The sequence below is a fragment of the Salvia hispanica genome, chromosome 1 (genome assembly GCF_023119035.1).
Source record: "Salvia hispanica cultivar TCC Black 2014 chromosome 1, UniMelb_Shisp_WGS_1.0, whole genome shotgun sequence".
NCBI classification, from domain to species: domain Eukaryota; kingdom Viridiplantae; phylum Streptophyta; class Magnoliopsida; order Lamiales; family Lamiaceae; genus Salvia; species Salvia hispanica.
In genome coordinates, this window is record NC_062965.1 from 8,403,159 (window position 1) to 8,424,397 (window position 21,239).

The 21,239-nt window shown below is 34.3% G+C and overlaps 2 protein-coding genes across 2 annotated transcripts; both read left to right on the top strand.

Moving 5' to 3' along the window:
- Nucleotides 1-3,120: 3,120 nt before the first annotated feature.
- Nucleotides 3,121-9,935, top strand: LOC125202398 (laccase-14-like). Its single transcript, XM_048100789.1, has 6 exons — nucleotides 3,121-3,222; nucleotides 3,319-3,470; nucleotides 3,560-3,804; nucleotides 7,627-7,755; nucleotides 8,503-9,426; nucleotides 9,566-9,935. Exons 1-6 carry the CDS (start codon nucleotides 3,121-3,123, stop codon nucleotides 9,727-9,729), a joined length of 1,716 nt encoding a protein of 571 aa, XP_047956746.1. The 3' UTR covers nucleotides 9,730-9,935.
- A 3,615-nt stretch (nucleotides 9,936-13,550) lies between these two features.
- Nucleotides 13,551-18,072, top strand: LOC125202409 (laccase-14-like). The gene is made up of 7 exons (XM_048100799.1): nucleotides 13,551-13,711; nucleotides 13,827-13,978; nucleotides 14,049-14,293; nucleotides 16,380-16,508; nucleotides 16,600-16,888; nucleotides 16,976-17,523; nucleotides 17,680-18,072. Exons 1-7 carry the CDS (start codon nucleotides 13,607-13,609, stop codon nucleotides 17,841-17,843), a joined length of 1,632 nt encoding a protein of 543 aa, XP_047956756.1. The 5' UTR covers nucleotides 13,551-13,606; the 3' UTR covers nucleotides 17,844-18,072.
- The last annotated feature ends 3,167 nt before the right edge of the window (nucleotides 18,073-21,239 follow it).

Sequence of the window (21,239 nt, forward strand, 5' to 3'; positions counted from 1 at the left end):
AATGGAAGGTTGGGTCGATAAATGATAAAATAATTAAGAAAGAGAAAATATTTTCTTAAATTGATATGAACTATTTATAAGAGACTGACTATTAATAGAGTATAGGCTATGTACTCCCAAACTAGGGAATATTTTCTCCCTTTATAGAGGTTTGAATCTTTAATGTATATTAAATAAAAAGAATATACGTCTAAAGAAGGTGTGATCAATTGTTAACTTTCTTAAGTTGCTAACTTGCTAACTCATCAACGCAGTGTATTAAAAATGTCAACACATAATTTTGTTGAACTTCAATATAATGTGTTGTTATTATGTGTTGACATTTTAATGTCACCGTGTTGACATTTTTAATACACAGCATTGATGAGTTAGCAACGTTAACAATTTAAATAGTTAGCAATATAACGCACCCTCATCTAAGAATAATACATATTGTGAACGTAAGCTTCCCCCAATTTTCCTCTATGAATGTTCTGCCATAGTTTGTGTGATTTACTTCCCTTTTCTAATACTCTCTCCCTCAAGTTAATGAATGAAATTTCTGATACTTAACTTGTCAAGAACTTATGAAAATTTGACCCTATTGCTTTCGTTTGAAAATCTGCGAGTTAATTGGATCGAACAATGAGATTTCTACAATTCCAACTTCAATCATTTTTTTTTATAGATGTCTATTTGCATTCACATGTTTTGTTCAATCATGTTGAATTAAATTTTCTAATATACTCATTGCGGCCTTGTTATTAGAGTGTGACAAGAATTTCAATTTCTCACATTAGCCTTCTAAACCATAATATCTCAATAAATCTATTTTTGACGTATCTGAACTCAGCTTCAGTATTCAACGGTGCTACAACCATTTGTCTCCTTGCTTTGGAGAGACCATGATGGAAATCCAATGCATCATCAACTAGATTTATTTACATGTCTCCGTCGGCAGCATATTGGAATCATGATAATTGAAAGATTGGGATCCGATTTTCAACATTTATTTAATGTGATTTTGTATTTAATTTTGCGTACCTCTCTACGTAATGCATGTGTTATGCATTTTTTTTACTATTCTTTGATTTTGAGATCACATTCGGAAACAGTAGATGTAAAGTTTGTATGCAATTTCAAATATAAATATACAGAAAAACTATTAGTTGATCAAGAAATTTACAGGTCTCAAAATCATTCAACTTTATAACTTTTTTAGTTGAAGGTTAATTTTTTTTTATAAACTAAAACGTAAATCTTCTATCTTTAGGTAGAATATTAAAAATATTAAATTAAAACAACTTTTTTATTTATTTATTATCATTTGGGGATAATTATGTAAAATATCAATTACATTAATATAATTCGTGAATGACTTTTAGCAGTATTGCAAATTCAATAAAAAGTACCCCAATAGTGATTTTAGGAGTATTATGTTACTATTTCAGTGCTCACTGAGAGATTAATGTACATAGCATATGAATTGTTCAAGTTCATGATATTATGAATTGAATTTTTAAATTTGAATATATGATAGTAAAATTTAGTAACACAATGTATTACAAGAATTGTTCAAACGTACTCTATAATAAAGTCCATGCATCCAATTATTATGTTTTCTCATCTTTCATTTTTCTTTTTTCCTTTCCCATCTATAATAAAATGCAGGCATCCAATTATTAAGTTTTATTATTTCTCCTTTCTCTTTTTTCCTTTCCCATTTATCATTGCTCCAACTGGTGTAAGCTGGTAGGTGTTTGATTTGGGTAGGTGGGAACTGGATGCTTATGAAGATGGTGGACATGTAGGTGGATGATCAAATGCTTCAAATATTTTATTTCATTCCTCAACCAAAAACATTTAATGTTTAGTGGTACAAGTTCTAAAAAAAAGTACTACTACTATACTAGTAAGTTTGATTGGTATTTATGTAAATATATTCATAAACAGATTCGTATGAGTAGTGATCCTAATTGGAATATGCATATTTTTTTATGGATAGACGAAAGTGTAAAGATATGAAGTAGTATGTATTTTTGTCTTACAGATAGAAATCATAAAATATCAATAATTTAGTTTTATTTCAGTTCAGAAAACACGTAAGTTTAAATTTTTTGATATTGCCACATTAAAACGATGATAAACAATAATTAAAACATGTTATCAGTTCCAATACCGTTTATAATTAATTTTCCAAATTCAAATACTCCCACTGTCTCAAGGTAGTTGAGACATTTCTTTTAAGCACGAGATTTAAGAAATTGGTTTATTAAAAGTTTAAGTAGAGAAAAAAAAGTAAGAGGGGAAATAAAGTAAGAGAGATGAAGATTTGGGTGTGGAAATAAGATTTTGTGTTGCAATAATAATATACGCCTTTCTATACTTCCCCCGTCCCACAAGTCACATATTTGACGTGGGCACGTGTTTTAAGAATTGTAAAGAATAGGGGGTTGAAAAATTAGTGGAATATGAACTCCAATTTTTTATATTGATTTTATTATAGAATGTGAATGAAGTGGGTGTGTGAGACCTATTTACTATTTATGGTAAAAGTGAAATGTGACTTTTATTGTGAGACAAATTGAAATGACAAAATGTAACTCTTATTGTGGGACGGAGGGTATATATTACGTATAAGAATTCGTGTTGATAGAATTTCTGCCTCTATGCATACGTACACACACAAAAAGAAACACTTAGTTATACACGTTGATAGAATTTTCTGCCTCTATGCATACGTTAACACACAAATAACATGCGTAATATAGTCATGTTATCCGTAGCACTGTATCACCCATTATTAACACTACGATAAATTTGGACGCAACAAATTAAATAAAAGTAATAAGTCCCTACTTTGAGTTTGACCCATTGCTGTTTATAGTTTTATAGTTTTTTACGTTTAATATGGAAACGGAGGTCCCCATTCAATTACTTTAACTGAATGCTTATGCAAAAACGCAATTCCGCACTGTCTTTCCAAAAATATTGAGTAGAAGTGGAAATACGTAAACTCAACTAGCACTATAAATACTGAACTATTTTTCTAAATTTTCATTAGAAAAAAAATATGAAGTGTTAATAGTACTAAACAAATTTTTTTAAATCTTAACAAAACTACCCAAAAGAAGAACAAAAATGTTTACGGCTATGAAGAATTTCGTCCATTGCTTGTTCACCATTGTTATGCTCGGAGGCGTAATGGAAGTCCATGCCTCAGTTCGTTTCTTTAAGTTTGAAGTAAGCACAAAGTTGGACTATTTTCTCCACATAATTATAATTTGCGGGTTTTTTTTTTATTTAGAAAAACTTAATTTTCTTTCTATTTCTTTCCAGTTGATAAATTCATTACATACTAGACTATGCAGCAACAAGAACTTGCTAACGATAAACGGAAAATCCCCGGGGCCGACTATATATGCTAGAAGGGGAGATTTGGTAATAGTCGATCTTATTAATCGTGCTGACCAAAATATAACCATCCACTGGTAATAATATCTCAACCTTCACCTATGATATAGATCATATTAAATTTAAATTAGCATACAAACCTTAATTAGAGTTATGGTAATTTTAGGCATGGAGTAAAGATGCCGAGATATCCATGGTCCGATGGTACCAACTTTGTAACACAATGCCCAATTCGTCCCGGGAAAAGATTTAGACAAAGGATGATCCTTTCTGATGAAGAAGGCACATTATGGTGGCACGCTCACAACGATTGGTCACGGAATTCAGTATATGGCGCCATCGTTATTCTACCGCCGAAGAGGGATACTTATCCTTTCCCCAAGCCTCGTGCTCATCATCCCATCTTAATAGGTATATCCACACTCTTTTTTTTATATATAAATAAAAGGCTCAAACCAAATGATGGTGAGATTGAGCAATGAGAAAACCAAATACAGACTCTAAACCACAAAGCAAAAACATGCATACAACTAGGGATGTCAATCGGGCCAGCCCACCGGGTTTCGGGCCAACCCTATCCGGGTTGCGAGTCAATCGGGTGCGGGCTAATCGGGTTGTGATTTTTTCGGGTTATAAAAGTTCAACCCTAACCCTAAAAGCTCGGGTTTCGGGCTAGCCCAGCGGGCTAATCGGGTTGCTACCGATAAAATTAACATGCGTTCAATCCAATAAATAATGGTGAAAATCAGTTATATTTATAAAATGTAAAATATTCAATTATGATAAATTTGAGATATATGCTTAAACTTAACATAAACATGATCAATTACTAATATTTGAGATTTATGCAAAATAAAACATAAACATCAAGAAATTTTAAAGCATGTTTTAGAAATTTAAATATATTTTTTAGGGAATTTGAAGTTTCTAGTTTTTATATCTATTATTATGTTAATAAAAATTTAATATATAATTTATATATTTAATATATAAAATTGAAAGTTATTTTTTTAGTAATCTATATTATAAAATAACCAATGAAGTGTCGAATTAGAGTCAAACAAATAGAACGATAGAAATTTTATCGGGTTTTCGGGCCAGCCCATCGGGTTTTCGGGTATGGCCCTAACGGGTTGCGGGTTAATCGGGTGCGAGCTAACCGGACTGTAATTTTATCGGGCTAGAAATTTCCAGCCCTAACCCTGTAAATTTGACGGGCTATTCGGACCGGCCTACGGATTGCGGGCTACATTGACATCCCTACATACAACCACGCCCAAATCTCACGCCTCAAGCAACTAATCAAGATTGCTTTATGTGCTGAAATTTTTCGGTGGAGGATTGTGTTTGGCAGATTGGACACTGAACATGTGAGTGTGTGTTTCTGTAGAAAGACACTAAATACATAGCTTTAATTTAATGGCTGACCACTTGCTTCAATGCAGAGAAATTATCGGCAATTGAAAAGTATGGGGCACCTTGTAAGTTGTAACTAATAGGCTACTAAATACAATTCGGCTATTGAATTTATTATACCTTGCCAGCCCAACAACAACAAACCAACATTAAAAACCTAAATTATTATCTTCTTTCCTATACATAATAGTAGGGGTGTCGAAACGGGTAGCGGGTAACGGGTAATTCCCATCCCGACCCGATACCCGCCGGGTATCGGGTACCCGCTACCCGGTGATAGCGGGTAACGGGGCGGGTTCGGGTATCATGATTTTTGGTGTAGCGGGTATTGGGTATCCCGATATCCGCACGGGTATACCCGAAATACCCGATACACCCGATTAATATAGGATTAAGGACTTTTAGTTTTTATTTTAATTAATTAATTTCAGCATTTTTGGTGTAGGGTTTATTTTTAAATCTCGTCTCCTCTCTTCTCTTCTACCTGACTCCTCCGTCCACCCACCGGCGCTGGAGTTCAAGGGAGTTATGAGTGTATTTATTTCTTTTTCCATTCTATATCTTTCGTTTTCTATTTTTCCAACACACAACATACAACTTCTATTTCATTTTTTATTTTTTTCATTCTATTTCTTATAGAGATTTAAAGTGAGTAATGATTATATTATATATTACTCCTACCATGTATTAATAGTACACAGGACGCAACACACAGTTATATTCATACAATAGTTCTAGCACACAGACATAAATTATCTATATACTGTATTATGGAGTATATAGATTCATTTGCTTTGCAATTTAGATTTCAGAAGTGTGCCGACTAAATATTAAAATATGGAGTACAATTAACAAAAAAAATAATAGTCCTGTCGGGGTCGGGTACCCGCAACTTCGGGTGCGGGATACCCGACTCGGGTATCGGGGTTACCCGATATGTAGCGGGACGGGTATCGGGACTAAGGTTTTAGGTTAAATCGGGTACGAGTACCCGACGAGTCGGGTGCGGGTATCCGCGGGTACCCGTTTTGACACCCCTACATAATAGCTTTCATAACTAACTATGTAACGCCTCTAACGTCTATAATATCACGTGGTACTAATAGTCCAGCGCCGGCCAAGCCCTTGTTGGAGCGGTGGCTTGGTCAACGCTGGATCCGTCAATTTTTCTTTTTAATAAAAAATAATGTATTTATTTTCTTTTATTTTAATTTCTATCCTATTTTATTATCAATATTTTTTTTTTCTTTTTTTTTTACTCAATAAATATTACTGTATATTCTTAAATCTCGTTCCAAAAAGAAATTCACCACTTGGAAGTGGAAGAAATAATTAAAACATGTTGCACACCCGTCTCTAACATCTGGTTCATGTGACGCATTTAGATTCGTATCTTAAGGCTGTCATGTAACTTAAATTACTCAACACATCCTTAAAATTAACATATAGTCAGATTTTATGAGAACGTATGACAATAACTAAACAAGAATGGTGATAAAATAAGGTTTATATATACACGTGTTCAAATAGTATATTCTTGATGTGAGAATGTGAGATCGCTTGTGCCCCACAGAATAATTTATATATTTAGTGTAATTAGTTCTCACGCTCTCCAGTTAAGATTATTTTAAGTGTTTGGTTCGTAATGGAAAGTGATGGGAAAAATAAGTGGAATTTCGGTTCTATTTTAATATATAGATTTTATAATAAAATATTTTATCCATTTTTTAAAAATAAAAATTCTTTTTTTTTTGTCCGTTTTCTAATAATAGAAACTTTTCATTTTAAAAAATGAACCTCATAATCCATTATTACTAATTTAACTACTCCCTCCATTCCATAGTAATATAGTCATTTTGTCATTTTGGTACGTTCCATAGTAATAGAGTCATTTCTCTTTTTAGTAAAAGTCAACACATTTTTCCACACCTACTTTACTCTCTCTTACTTTTCTCTCTCTTCATTTCTCTACCTTTTTCATTTTCCACTATATTATCTATTTACTTAACTCACCTAACACAATTTTTTTCTTAATCTCCGTGCCAAAAAGAAACGTCTTCATTACTATGGAATGGAGGGAGTACTTTTTTCTCTTCTCATCTCTCTTACTTTTCTCATTTTTTCCTTCCTCACTTATACTTTACCAATTTTGCTTTAAAACACATGCAATTTTCAAAGTTCATATTTCTAGGAAGCGGAGGGAGTATGAGTTATGTGAGTTAGTGGAATGTGGGGTCCACTTGTAAAAAAAACACTTTATCCGTCCCTGAAAAGTATGAACTATTTCCTTGTTAGTCCGTTCCTGAAAAGTGAACTACTTCCTTATTAGTCCGTCTCTGAAAAGTATGAATTTTCTAATTTTATAATAGTCAAACAACACATTACCCTGACACATAATTTATTTTCAACTTATATCATTACACTACAATACTAATGATTTAGACCACACTCTCCACAAACACTACTTACATTGCCATTTATCTCTTTTTCTCTTCCTTTACCAATTATTATACATTAAAACTCGTACCAAATCAAATGTTTATACTTTTAAGGGACGGATGAAATAGTAAAAATGAAAAGAAACTTCTAATAGGAAAAAAACGGAAATAACAAAATGGAACTTTTAATGGGGACCGGAGGGAGTAATTTGTAAAGAATTTTTAAGAGAATAATCTCACCCTTTTATTTTTCTCCTAGTTAGATTTTACTTAATATTTTCTAATTCACAATTCTAAATATTTATTGTGTTATATTTATCCAGAATATCGAAATTATTTTTTCCAACAGTTTTGAATCCTAAATGAATAGCAATGTTAGGCGAGTGGTGGAAGGCTGATGTACAACAAATGATGGAAGCATTTCTAAAAAATGGAGGTGATCCCCAAATGTCAAATGCTTACCTCATCAATGGTCAACCTGGAGACTTGTATCAATGCTCAACAGAAGGTGGATATAATTAGGGAAAATTATCTTATAAATAATGAACTTTTTTCAAAATTTAATATTTTCCATAAATTTTAAAAGTGGTCAAAAATACTATTCCCTCTATCCCAGATAATTCGACCTAGTATTTCATTTCGGGCCGTCCCACATAATTTGTCCACTTCACTTTTACCATTTTTGGTAGTGGACCACATATTCAACTAACTCATTTTTACTCACATTTTATTATAAAACTAATACTTTAAAAGTAGGACCCACATCCCACCAACTTTTCAACTCACTTTCCATTAGATTTCTTAAAACCCGTGTCGGGTCAAAGTGTTCCGAATTATCTGGGACAGAGGGAGTACTCATAAACTTGGATAGATGTGTGGATTTCTTAATAAATGAATTTTCCGTCCAAGTTTATTGACTTTGAGGAATGTAATTATAATTGTCGATAAAGTTCGAATGACAACATTTTGCTGTTTTAAAAATATCATGTTTTATCCTATTTCTGGAGGTTACGAGTAGGACATCTGGCGAGTCACGTCACTTAAACTTAATCAGAAAATTCATTTTATGAAAAATACGCACATCTATCCAGATTTATAGTATTTCCCACCACTTTTAAAGTTGTTGAAAAATAAGAAATATAAAGAAAATTCAGGTTATTTTCCCATTTATTTATACATGGTCTAAATAGGTATAAATTAGACATTTTGATAAATTAGCATAAAATATTCAAACTGTAGCCACTTTGTGGTGCAGATACATACAAGCTCCAAGTGGAATTCGGCAAAACTTACCTGATCAAACTGGTAAACGCAGTGATGGACAACATCATGTTCTTCAAAATCGGCAGCCACAACTTCACCATCGTTGGCACCGACGGCGCCTACACGAAGCCGATAAAAACCGATTACGTGGCAATATCCCCGGGCCAGACCATCGATCTTCTGCTAGAGGCCAACCAGCCACCCAGCCACTATTACATGGCCGCTAGAATCTACGCCAGCGGCGGAGATTTCGTTACCATCCCCACCACCGCAATCATCGAATACGCCGGAAACTACACGCCGCCGCCATCACCGCTCCTTCCACCTTTCCCTGAAGTAAACGACTCCGCGACGTCAATCAATTTCACCAACCAACTAAAAAGTCTAGAAAGAGGCGTGAACGTTCCGAAGAAGGTGACAAGGAAGTTATTTTTCGCTCTCTCGATGAATCGAAAGCTCTGTCGTGGGAGTTACTGCTTGCGAGCTACGAGGCTCGCGTCGAGCGTCAACAACGTCTCAATGTTGCTGCCGGGGATTGACATTTTGCAGGCCTACTACAGAGGGATTAGTGGAGTTTACACCACTGATTTCCCTGACTTCCCGCCTTCGGCCTTCGACTACACGCGAGATGCAATGCTCGGGGAAAGTTCGGCCACGCGATATGGAACGGCCGTTAGTGTTCTGGAGTATAATACGACGGTGGAAGTGGTGTTTCAGGGGACCAACATTGCTGGCGGAGTTGAACATCCCATGCATTTGCATGGATACAGCTTCTACGTCGTCGGGTCCGGATTGGGGAACTTCGATGGAAAAAGAGATCCACCCAACTATAATCTCATCGACCCACCGTTGATGGAAAATATAGCTGTGCCTAGAAATGGATGGACCGCTATAAGATTTAAGGCTAATAATCCAGGTTCGTTACTATATCAATTATCAATTATCTGATCTAAAATAATCTAAAATGTGTGTTAATATCGTAATTTGTCTTATCTGTCTTCCCAATTGAACTGCCCCTAATGTATGGTATAAAGTAATTAATGTTGCATTTACAGGAGTTTGGTACATGCATTGTCATTTCGAACGTCATCAGAGCTGGGGAATGAAGATGGTGTTCATCGTCAAGGATGGGGAACAACCCCATGAGAAGATGTTGCCACCACCGCCGAATATGCCGGGCTGTGATGCGCAGCCTCCCCAATTATTGCTTAGGATTTGAAGGTTGTTTATTATGTTATTTATTGGTTAGGGTTTGAATATTCTTTTTTGTTTGAAATACATGAAACATAAGTAATCAAATCTCAATTTAGAAGAAAATAGGTATAGTTGATTTGCTAGACATAGATACAACACATTGTGTACTCTTCTATATAGGATGGATGGTGTCAGTGTTTTAATCCTAATAGAAAACATGTTATACTCTCTTTTTTAAGCAATATCATAGAACTTATTCAGATTAAAATAGAAAAATGAAACTCTTATTCATGGACAAAGGGGGTATATTAATATATCTATTGAAATTACGAAATATATCAACTCCTTATTCAATATTCATACTTTGATTTATGAATATTAATTCAGAGATATATTAATATCAATTGAATTTCAAAATACATCAGTTCCTTATTCGATATTAATACTTTGATTTATGAATATTACTCCCTTCATCCCACTAAAGATGACTCACTAGACCTGCCCAAGGTTTACCGAACCGGCGGTTAAAACCGAAACCGTAACCGTCGGTTACGATTCCGAACCGAAACCGTGAAAATTTATCCGAACCGAAACAGTCGATTTTTGAACCATGGTTCGATTCAGGTTCAAAAAGTTTCGAACCGAAACCGTGTCGGAACCATCGGTTCCGGGCGGTTCCAAACTAGAACCGCAAAAAACAGCCGAAAAACCGTGAAATCAAGCCGGAACCGCAAAAAACCGGCGGTTTGGAACCATAAAAAACCGTCGAAAAACCGCCGGTTCGGAACCGAAACCGAAATCGGCGGTTTTGGAACCGTAACCGTAACCGCGAAACACCCTCTATGAACCGGTTCAACAATTTACAAAACCGGAACCGGCGGTTCCGAACCGTAACCGCCGGTTCATGAACCGTGTGCAGCTCTATGACTCACTTTCCTTTTTGGTTTGTCCCAATCAAGATGACGCATTACTAAAATTGGAAACACCTTTTATCTCTATTTTATTCCCCTCTCTTACCTTACTTTATCTTACTTTACTCTCTCCGCTCACACAAAATTAAGGTGCATAAAATCTCATACCGCCCAAGGAAGAGGTTATTTTTTTTGGAACGGAGGGAGTACCTCTCAGCTCAATATGAGTTGACTGATACCAAGAACTAATATTTGTATTGTGTCAAACTGTTATTATTGTTAGCAAATTGATATCCTTTTTAGTTCTCTAAATTTTACTCCCTCTGTCCCTCGCTGAGTCGTATTTTAGGTTGTCCCACTGTAACTGAGTCATTTCTTTTCTTTTTTTAACAAAAAACAAACTTATTTACTTTATTCTCTCTTACTTTATCCTCTCTTCATATCAACCTTTTTCATTTCTCACTTTAGTCTCTCTTTATTTAACTCACTTTTAACACAATTTCTTAAATCACGTGTCGAAAAGAAACATCTCATTACATAGGGACAGGGATGGAGAAAGTACTACTATTTTAAACAAAGTTATCACTGAACCCCTCTACTAGATAAGATTGTGTTAGAAAATATACATATAAATGGGAGCATTGGGGTACATCATTCCTTAAAATTATAACATACTTCCAATCACATGCTTCCACGTGGTACGTAAAATAAAAAATTATAAACGCAACAATGCAATATATATTAATGGACGATGTAGATATATTACCACAAATTGCTAAAATTATAAAATACTTCTAATCTTGTGCTGCCACGTGGCACGTAAAATGACAATTGTAAACGCTACAATGCAATATATATTAGTGGACGATGTAGATATATTACCACAAATTGCATTATAAATATAAAATGATTGCATTATAGACATAAATTCTTTATAACGCAAATTAAACAATCTATGCTTACAATCAATGGCAGATCCAAGAACTAAATGTCGTGTGATCGACCAAGAGGAGTAGTAAATATTTATAATAATTATTTAAATTAATTATTTGTATAAACATATGTTTTTAATTTAAATAATTCATGCAAGTGTCAATATTCTTAAAACAACATATTCCACTTTCTTCTTCCCAACATAAGAGGGAACTAGTATAAATTTTTTTGTAACATTCCAATTTTTTAAATATTAATCTATCCGTCCCACAAAAATATAAATATATATAATTGGTAAAGTAAGAGATATAAAATAAAAGTAACTATAATATTGTTAGTGAAGAATGAGGCTCATCTTAGTAGAGAGAAAGAAGTTATCAACAATAGGAGTATTTTTATAGGACATTCCAAACCGGAAAATGTCCTTATTTTTATGGGACGGAGGAAGTAAAATAAATTAAATATGAATAATAAGGTTGTAAATTTATACTCCCTCCGTTCCTTGTTAATAGTGGCGCTTCTTTACGGCACTAGATTAAGAATAGTGTGTTAAGTGGATAATGAATGACGTAAGAAAGAATAAAGTAAGAGAGATGAAGACAGAATAAACTAAGGGAGAGGGTTTTTTTGCCAAAAATATAAATTACTCAATTTTCTCAAAACTTCACAAAATAGAAAAATGACTCATTTAACATGGAACGGAGGGAGTATTATTATAAAACTAAAATTAGAAGAAATTAAGAAATATTTACATGTGTCTAATTTTGATACATAAAAGACATTACTCCCTCCTTTCTGCGGTAGTGGAGGTGATTCGTTCCGGGACGCGATTTAAGAAAAATTGTATTAAGTGAGTTAAGTAAAGAAAGAATAAAGTATAAAATGAAAAAAGGTAGAGAAATTAATAAAGAATAAAGTAACTGGTAATAAAATAACTAAGAAGAAATGTATTGACTTTTACTAAAAAGAAAAATGACATTACTACTATGAAATATATCAAAATTATAAAATGACTACACTACTATGGACAAAATTATAAAATGACTACACTACTATGGAATAGATTGAGTACTATTTAACATAACTGATATTTTAAGATAGAGAATATATTGTTAATGGACTTCTAAGTTAATACAAATAAAGAAAAAAAATTCAAATCCCAATTTAAGATATTTAATCTTTTAAATTTAGTCCGTGTGTTCATGTATTTTAGTTCACGACTAAATATATGGAAGAGAAAACAATAAATGACATCTCCATCACCATTTCTCTCTCTTCGAAAACAAAATCCGGAAGGACTCTTCCCTCCAACTCCTTTCGTTCACGACAATAGCCTCCCCTGCCGAGATGCCGACGTCCGGAGATGCGAACGCCTTAGGGCCGGAGTCCTAAGAAAGTAGCTATCCCGTGGCACTCCGGGACCGGTGGTGGGGTCAGCCGACCCCACCCAACCCATCTGGATCTGCCGTTGTGTACAATGCAAAAATAAATTGTAAATAATGCAATATTTCTATATATAATGCAATTGATATATGAAAATCCATCTAATCATATAGGATTTTGGAGCGTTTATAATTTTGCATTTTACATGCCACGTGCCATCATGAGTTTAGAACTACGTTATTTTGTAATAAAAAGAATTTCAGCCTCTCTGCACACGTAACACTAATAACATTGGTTTGTTTGTTATATAATTATGGTGTGCGCAAAACTATATCTCCCTTTGTTATTTTACACTGCATTCGGAAGCAACAAATTAGATGAAAGCAATTGGTCCATACTTTGAGTTTGACCCTTTGTTGTTTATGTTTGGATATTCTTTTACGTCTAATATGGAAACGAAAGTCCTATTCAATTACTCTAACTCATTGATTTCAAGGAAAAAACGCAATCCCGCACTGTCTTTCCAGAATTAATGAGAAGAAGTGAATGTAAACTGCAATCAACACTATAAAATACTGAACATATTTTTTCTAAATCTCAACAACCCTTTAGCAAAAAGAAAAAAATTAATAGGGATACACCTAATATTTGAACTACCCGAAGAAAAGAGCAAAAATGTTTACGGCTACGAAGCTTTTCATCAAATGTTTGTTCTTCTGTATTGTTTTGCTAGGAAGCGTAATGGAAGTCCATGCTTTAGTTCGTTCCTATAAGTTTGAAGTAAGCACATAGTCGAAATCGATTTTCTCCACATAATTTATAATTGGCAAGTTTATTTTGATTTACTTTATTTATTAAAAAAGAAAATTTTGATTTTATTTCTAATTTTTTTCAGTTGATAAATTCATTACACACTAGACTATGCTACAGCAAGACTATGCTAACGATAAACGGACAATCCCCGGGGCCGACTATATATGCTAGAAGGGGGGATTTGATCATAGTTGATATTGTTAATCGCGCAGACCAAAATATAACCGTCCACTGGTAAGAATATTTGCAATCATATTGATATTGGACTAATATGGAAAGTTCAATGAAGTAATGGTAATTATAGGCATGGAGTAAAGATGCCAAGGTATCCATGGTCAGATGGTACCAACTTTGTGACACAATGCCCAATTAGGCCCGACAAAAGGTTTAGACAACGGATTATCCTCTCTGATGAAGAAGGCACATTGTGGTGGCACGCTCACAGTGATTGGTCTCGGAATACAGTGTACGGCGCCATCGTGATTCTCCCGCCGAGGAGGGAGACTTATCCATACCCCAAGCCTTATGCTCATCATCCCATCTTAATTGGTACATCCGCGTTCTACTCGACAAAAGTTAATCTTTCTGTTTTTTCGAATTTAGGTGGCTTCTATTCTATCCATCCTCATAAAATAGTGTCATTTTGCCATTTTGAGATGTCTACAAAAAATAGTCTCATTTCTAAAAAATACTAACTTTTTCTCATTGTCTTTCTTACCTTACCCACTTTTTCTCCTCTCTTACTTAACTAATTTCTCATTAAAACTCGTGTCACGCACAAATGAGACTAACAGAGGAGTATTAAAGATTGGACATTTTCAACAGGTATGTGTGTCTACGTAGATAGACAACTGTAACCTTCTACTCTTTATTGTAAAGAGAAGAGAACAATGCATATCTGTGTCCCCGTATATAACAGCTACTCCATCCGTCTCACTTAATATGACAAGTTTTCCTTTTTTGTTTGTCCCAAATAAGGTGGCAGTGACACATTTCTAATTAATACACTCAACCATTTATTCTCACTCCTATTTAAATATATATCTTTCTTTCTCTCTCTATTTTAACACACACACCCACTTTTTCTCTCTCCAATTAAACACATTAACTAATAACTCCTAAAATCCCGTGCCGGCCAAGAAATGTGTCATCTTAGCCGAGACGGAGGGAGTACATAATAGTATGACACAAGTAATATGTTTATGTTCATTGAGTATAAACTCGTAGTCTGTCATTAGTTGTCACTAGTTTATTTTTTTCTATCCGCTTGTAGGGCTGGCAAACTGTATGGATTGAGTTGTTATCGAATCAGTATGATATCGACCCAAACCAATAAGGTCAAACCTAACCCAACTCTAAATCATCGGGTTCTTATCGGGTCTCAGCCCAATAACTTCATGCGGATTATTGTGTCATTTTAAAAATGTTAGTCTTATTGTTATATGATAATGACCAAGAATGATATTACACTATAAAATATAATTTTACACTAATAAAATTAAAAGTTAAATATTTTTTTAATAAAAATAATTAAAATAATAATTTTATTTCTTAATGGATAACTCGAACCCGACCCTAACTCGACCCTAACCCAACACAAAATTGTCGGGTTCTTATTGGATTGACCCTATAACCCAAAAATTTTGTTTGTGTCAGCTTAACTTCGTGCATGTCCTTGTCGGGTTATCGTATCAGGTAAAAAATTGTTAGTAGTATTATGTTTGTCAATACTTGTCACACTTATGTTTTTACTTCAATTAATAATGGACCTCACATTTCACTGACTCAATTCCAGTCACATTTTAGTATAAAACTAATATATAAACTTAGGACCCACATTTCGCTAACTTCTTCAACTCATTTTCCATGACATTTTTTTAAACTCATGTCAAGTTAAAGTGTTACAATTAACGGAGGACAAATTGAGTATATAATATATGTAAAACTAATAATTTAAATACTCCATTTGTCCCATAGAAATATACCATTGAGGGTTGGTATCGGTTTTAATATGTAATTGATAAAGTAAGAGAGAAAGAGAAAAATAGTTGAAGTTGTATAGTGGATGGTGGGATCCATAAATGATAACGTAAAAGAGAAGGAGAAAAAAAGTTCTTATTTATGGATATGAACTATTTCTATGGGACGGAGGGAATATACTTTAAAAGGCATATGTACTAAAGATTACTCCATTTGTCTGTCTGTTATTAGGAGTTTGGTCCGCGATTAGGAATCTCAATTCACTTTTATTATAAATCGCAGGTTGACCTCGTATTCCACTAACTCATTTCACTCACATTTTATTATAAAACTAATATATAAAAATAGGTCACACATTTGACTATCCACATTCCTAGTATATTATTCATAAAAAACATAACTGTAATAAAAAATAAAAATAAAAATAAAAATTCTCATCAGGTTTGAATTCTGGAAAGGGACTTATGAGCATCATTCTTGTTTAATCCGTTGGCATTATTTATTTTGTTCGATATAAAAAGTTTGTTTATAATACCTCGAAACATCTTGTTGGGATAATAATTTTACAAATTGCATGATATCAAAGATAGATTTTTCTTCTCAAAATAGTTTAGATCACCTTAAAATTTGAGGCCTTAAAAATTTGAAATGTCAGGAGAGTGGTGGAGTGTTGACGTGCAACAAATGATGGAGGAATTTCTAAAAAATGGAGGCGATCCTCAACCTTCGAATGCTTTCCTCATCAATGGTCAACCCGGAGACTTGTATCAATGCTCATCACAAGGTAGATTTATCTGCCGCATTAAAAATTAAACGTTTTTCTTTTCTGATTATCCCATTAAAAATGAAAACGTTCGCTAAAATGGAAAGTACAGATACATACAAGATCCATGTGGAATTCGGCAAGACTTACCTGATCAAATTGGTAAACGCTGTGATGGACAACATCATGTTCTTCAAAATAGGAAACCACAACTTCACCGTCGTCGGCTCTGACGGAGCCTACACCAAGCCGATGCAGACAGATTACGTGGCGATATCCCCGGGCCAGACCATCGATCTGTTGCTTGAAGCCAACCAGGCGCCCGGCCATTATTACATGGCCGCTAGAGTATACGCCAGCGGAGGAGAAGTCGTGACCATCCCCGCCACCGCAATCATCGAGTACATTGGAAACTACACACCACCGCCATCGCCGTTGCTTCCATTGTTTCCTCAAGTGAACGACTCGGCGGCGTCAATTAATTTCACCAATCGGCTTAGAAGCATAGGAAACAACGTCGACGTTCCTAAGAAGGTGACAAAGAAGTTATTCTTCACCCTTTCGATGAATCGAAAGCTGTGTCCCGAAAGCTGGTGCTTGAGTGACACTAGGCTTGCTTCTAGCGTCAACAACTTATCCATGGTGTTGCCCGCGACCGACATTTTGCAGGCTTACTACCGAGGAATCGATGGAATTTACACCCCTGATTTCCCCGACTTTCCACCTTCTGTTTTTGACTACACACGAGATATCATGCGCAAGGAAAAGTCGGCCACGCGATATGGAACAGCCGTTAGTGTTTTGGAGTATAACTCGACGGTAGAAGTGGTGTTTCAAGCGACCAGCATCGCCGGAGGCATTGAACATCCCATGCATTTACATGGATACAGTTTCTATGTCGTCGGAATTGGGCTCGGGAACTTTGACCAAATCCGGGATCCACGCAACTATAATCTCATCGACCCGCCATTGATGGAAACCATAGGCGTGCCCAAAAATGGATGGACCGCTATAAGATTTAAGGCTAACAATCCAGGTTCATTATTACATCATGAAATTCTATACAGTTTGGTATGGTAAATAACTTCTCTGTCTTGAAGTTATTTGACCTAAAATGTGCGTTTTTATTATATTTTATCCTATTTATTCTCCCTATTAAACTACCCCATTAGTATTGATGTTGCATTTGTAGGAGTTTGGTACATGCACTGCCATTTCGAACGTCATCAGAGCTGGGGAATGAAGATGGTGTTTATCGTTAAGGATGGAGAACAACCCCACGAGAAGATGCTTCCGCCACCGCCAGATATGCCGAGCTGTGAGACGCCGCCTCCCCAGTTACTGTTTAGGATTTGAATGTTGTTTATTATGTTTATATTTATTTTTTTTTTGAAATACATGAAACATAAGTAATCAAATCTCAATTTAGAAAAGCTGACTTGCTAGATATTTGATATGATACATTGTGTACTCTTCCTAGAATAATGTGTTTTCCATATAGGATGGATGGTGTCAGTTTTTTTAGCTTAATAGAAAACATGCTATACTCCTTTTTTAAGCAATACTACAATATAACTTATTCATACTTCATTATTATCTTCTTTCTTCAACCTCCTTATCAATGTTTAATGTATGATATTAACCAATGATTTAAAAATCGAATCGGCCGGCAAACCGGCGAAGCTACTGGTTCATGGTTCAACCGGTCCAACCGGTCTAATCACTGGTTGAACCGTTATACTATTATAAATGTGTATATATATAATTAAATAATATACCAAATATTTTTAGTATATCCCAAAAACATTACACCTCCACCTATAAAAGTTTAGTGAATGATAGAATTTTATTAATTATTTTAATAGTAAATATGATTAAATATATAAATTATACTACTAGTAAGTTATTGTAAATAAAAAATTTTAATAGTTTATGTATAAAATAAATAAGTTCATAGTATTATTTTCAAAAATTAATGCAGCAAAATAATACTATACATAAAGATATATTAATAAACATGAATTAAAAATATATATTGAGTAAATAGTATATAATCAAATAGTAGTACACTTTAAGTATAGTTAATCACATATTCATAATATACATATACGTATTATATAAATAATAATAAAATAAGCAATTAGTGATACATAAATAAAGTGGATGATAATTAAATATCACTACTAATTACTTTGCCATTTAACACGAATTATTAGTTTATATAGATAAAATATTTCTTGTTTAATATATAAAACTAACTTATGTTCATATTTCTATCAGGAAGTCCTTATAGTGTGGTGGTAGAATTGTTGGTAAGTTTACCATGAGGTCTTGAGTTCAACCCCTATCAAGATTGAAATTTTAAAATTAAATTTTGAAAAGCATTTAAACCGGTTCCCTCCATCATTCTACTAGTGGGATGAGAGAGATCTCACATATTTTCATGGATCACACATGACATGAAACAAAAGTTACTCAAATAACTCTCTACGTCTATTATAAAACGTCACATTTTGTCATTTCGGATTGTTTGTCATTACATGTCCGAATCCCACTGGGATTATATAAAACTAATATGCAAAATTGAGACTCGCATTCCATTTATCATTTTCACCTAGATTCCTTCATATTTATTAAAACTCCCAAATGTGACAATAATTCATATTTATCTATGCATGCCAAGCTGATCCCTTCCTACTATATAACTTGAAGGTTTAGTCAAAAGAAAATCACGCAAGGCCATAATGCAATTCAGAAAAGTTTTGGAGGAAGATTGACACAAGGTAGTCATAATCTCTTGAGGATTGTGGAAACTATTAATTCTTGGCTGGGCGAAGTAAGGGGTTTGATCAAATGTGGCAAGAGATTCTAAACAACACCCAAAGTCCAAACCCGTCGTTGGGAGCCACGTTCACAAATTTAAAAACATTTGCAAAATAAAGAAATTCACATAAAGAATGTATTTAAGTCCTTATATATATGATTAATTCATTCGTGCATAAAATCACATATTGCAAGCGAAGAACAGTACATTTAATTTATATAAACAAAATTAAATCCTAAATAATGAATTATACGGTCATAAATGTTTACTGTTTAAAGTTTTTCAAAGAATGGAAGATGGCTCGCAAGTTTTCGTATTTGAAGTCAATTATAATAGAATATTTTTTTCAAAAAATATAAAAAATTATGTTAACTACTTGTTCAAGCCTAAATTATGAATAATTGATGCACTATTTTTTAACACTAAATAAGCCTGCAAGTATACAGAGTATATATAATATAGCTAAAGGTCAGTACCGGATATCGAACACGGGTAAAACAAACACAAAGTGTCTATCCTCTACTAAAACTCAATTACTATCTGGAGAACCGAAAGTTTTGGAAATTTTTGAAAACAGAAAACAATAGAAAGCAAATAACAACTAATTAATTGCAAATAAATCATGGAGATAAAGGAGAATTTCAGGGATGTGCGTTCACTGTTATGGTTATACAAATTCCAAACTACAATACCCTAGCATAGTTATTACTTTGATAAGACGAGTCACCTAGCTTATGCTCATGCAATACAAACGTTGATTACAATATTAGGGTTGTCAATCCTAACACGTAACTCCATAAAACTCCTAAGACCTTTGAAAAGTCCTCACTCTCAATTAACAGTGTCGTTTTAAAGGAAGCTAACTGTAGCGTCTACTAAGTGGATGTAACTCGCTAGAACTCTCTCACAGTTATGAAGCAAATTATATTAAATCATACAAGATTGTGTCACTCAATCATGCAGCATCAAGATTACTTAGGGAAGAAACAAAGTAAAAATAAAACGGATATTAGATAGAAAACTGGAATTGTATAACCAAAGTCGTTACTAACACATCCCTAGAATCCTATGAGTTTAGTTACACATAGTGAAATAAGCTAAACACATAAATTGAAGGGAAAACAATTTGAACATAAAACTAAAGCAAATAAAATCCGTAGGTTGAATCATTGTCGTTCTTGATGTTCTTGAAATACTTCTTCAACTCCTTGCACAATTGAAGTATTCTAGCTTTTGATCTCTGTGAATTATTTTTGCAAAAAGAAGCTCTAGGATTAGGGTTGGAGGAGGAGTCTTGGAGACTCCCCTTTTGGGAGCTATGGAAGGGTGAGTTCTATGAATTAGGTTATGGGGTATATATAGGCTTGAGAAGGATTTAAATTTGGTAAATAGTCTCCTCCAAGCAATAGGAAAGATTTAAATTTCGTTCCCCATAGTAGAAGGAAAAGACTTGGCTTCACAAGGTAATATCTTCTTTCCTTCTTCAAATTTCCGCCTAGACTGCATTTGACAGTTTTGCGCGACTTTGGTAGAACGACCATCACTTTCTCCACAGAACTCCGATTGAGGTGATCTTAGTACCAACTTGAAGCTCTTTTCAAGAAAAAGAGAATGGTTTGTAGAACGCCCTGATCGGACTTCAGGATCACCAGAAAATTGAGTTTGAATACAACTTTCTGTGGCGGGCCGCCGCACCTTGGCCGGCGGTCGCCACGCGTTGTCCTGAAGCTTCCGACTCCTTGTGGCGGTCTCCACGCACTCCCCGGCAGTCGCCGGGCGTGTCTTTGTCTCCGCTAAGCGCCGGCGGTCGCCGGACGCCACCTGAAGCTCTCCAGATTTCCTACTTCACATTTTAACTCCCTTTTTAGGCTGAAATATGCACATTTCTCACAAAACATGTCAAAATACCAAAATGTATAAAATATGCA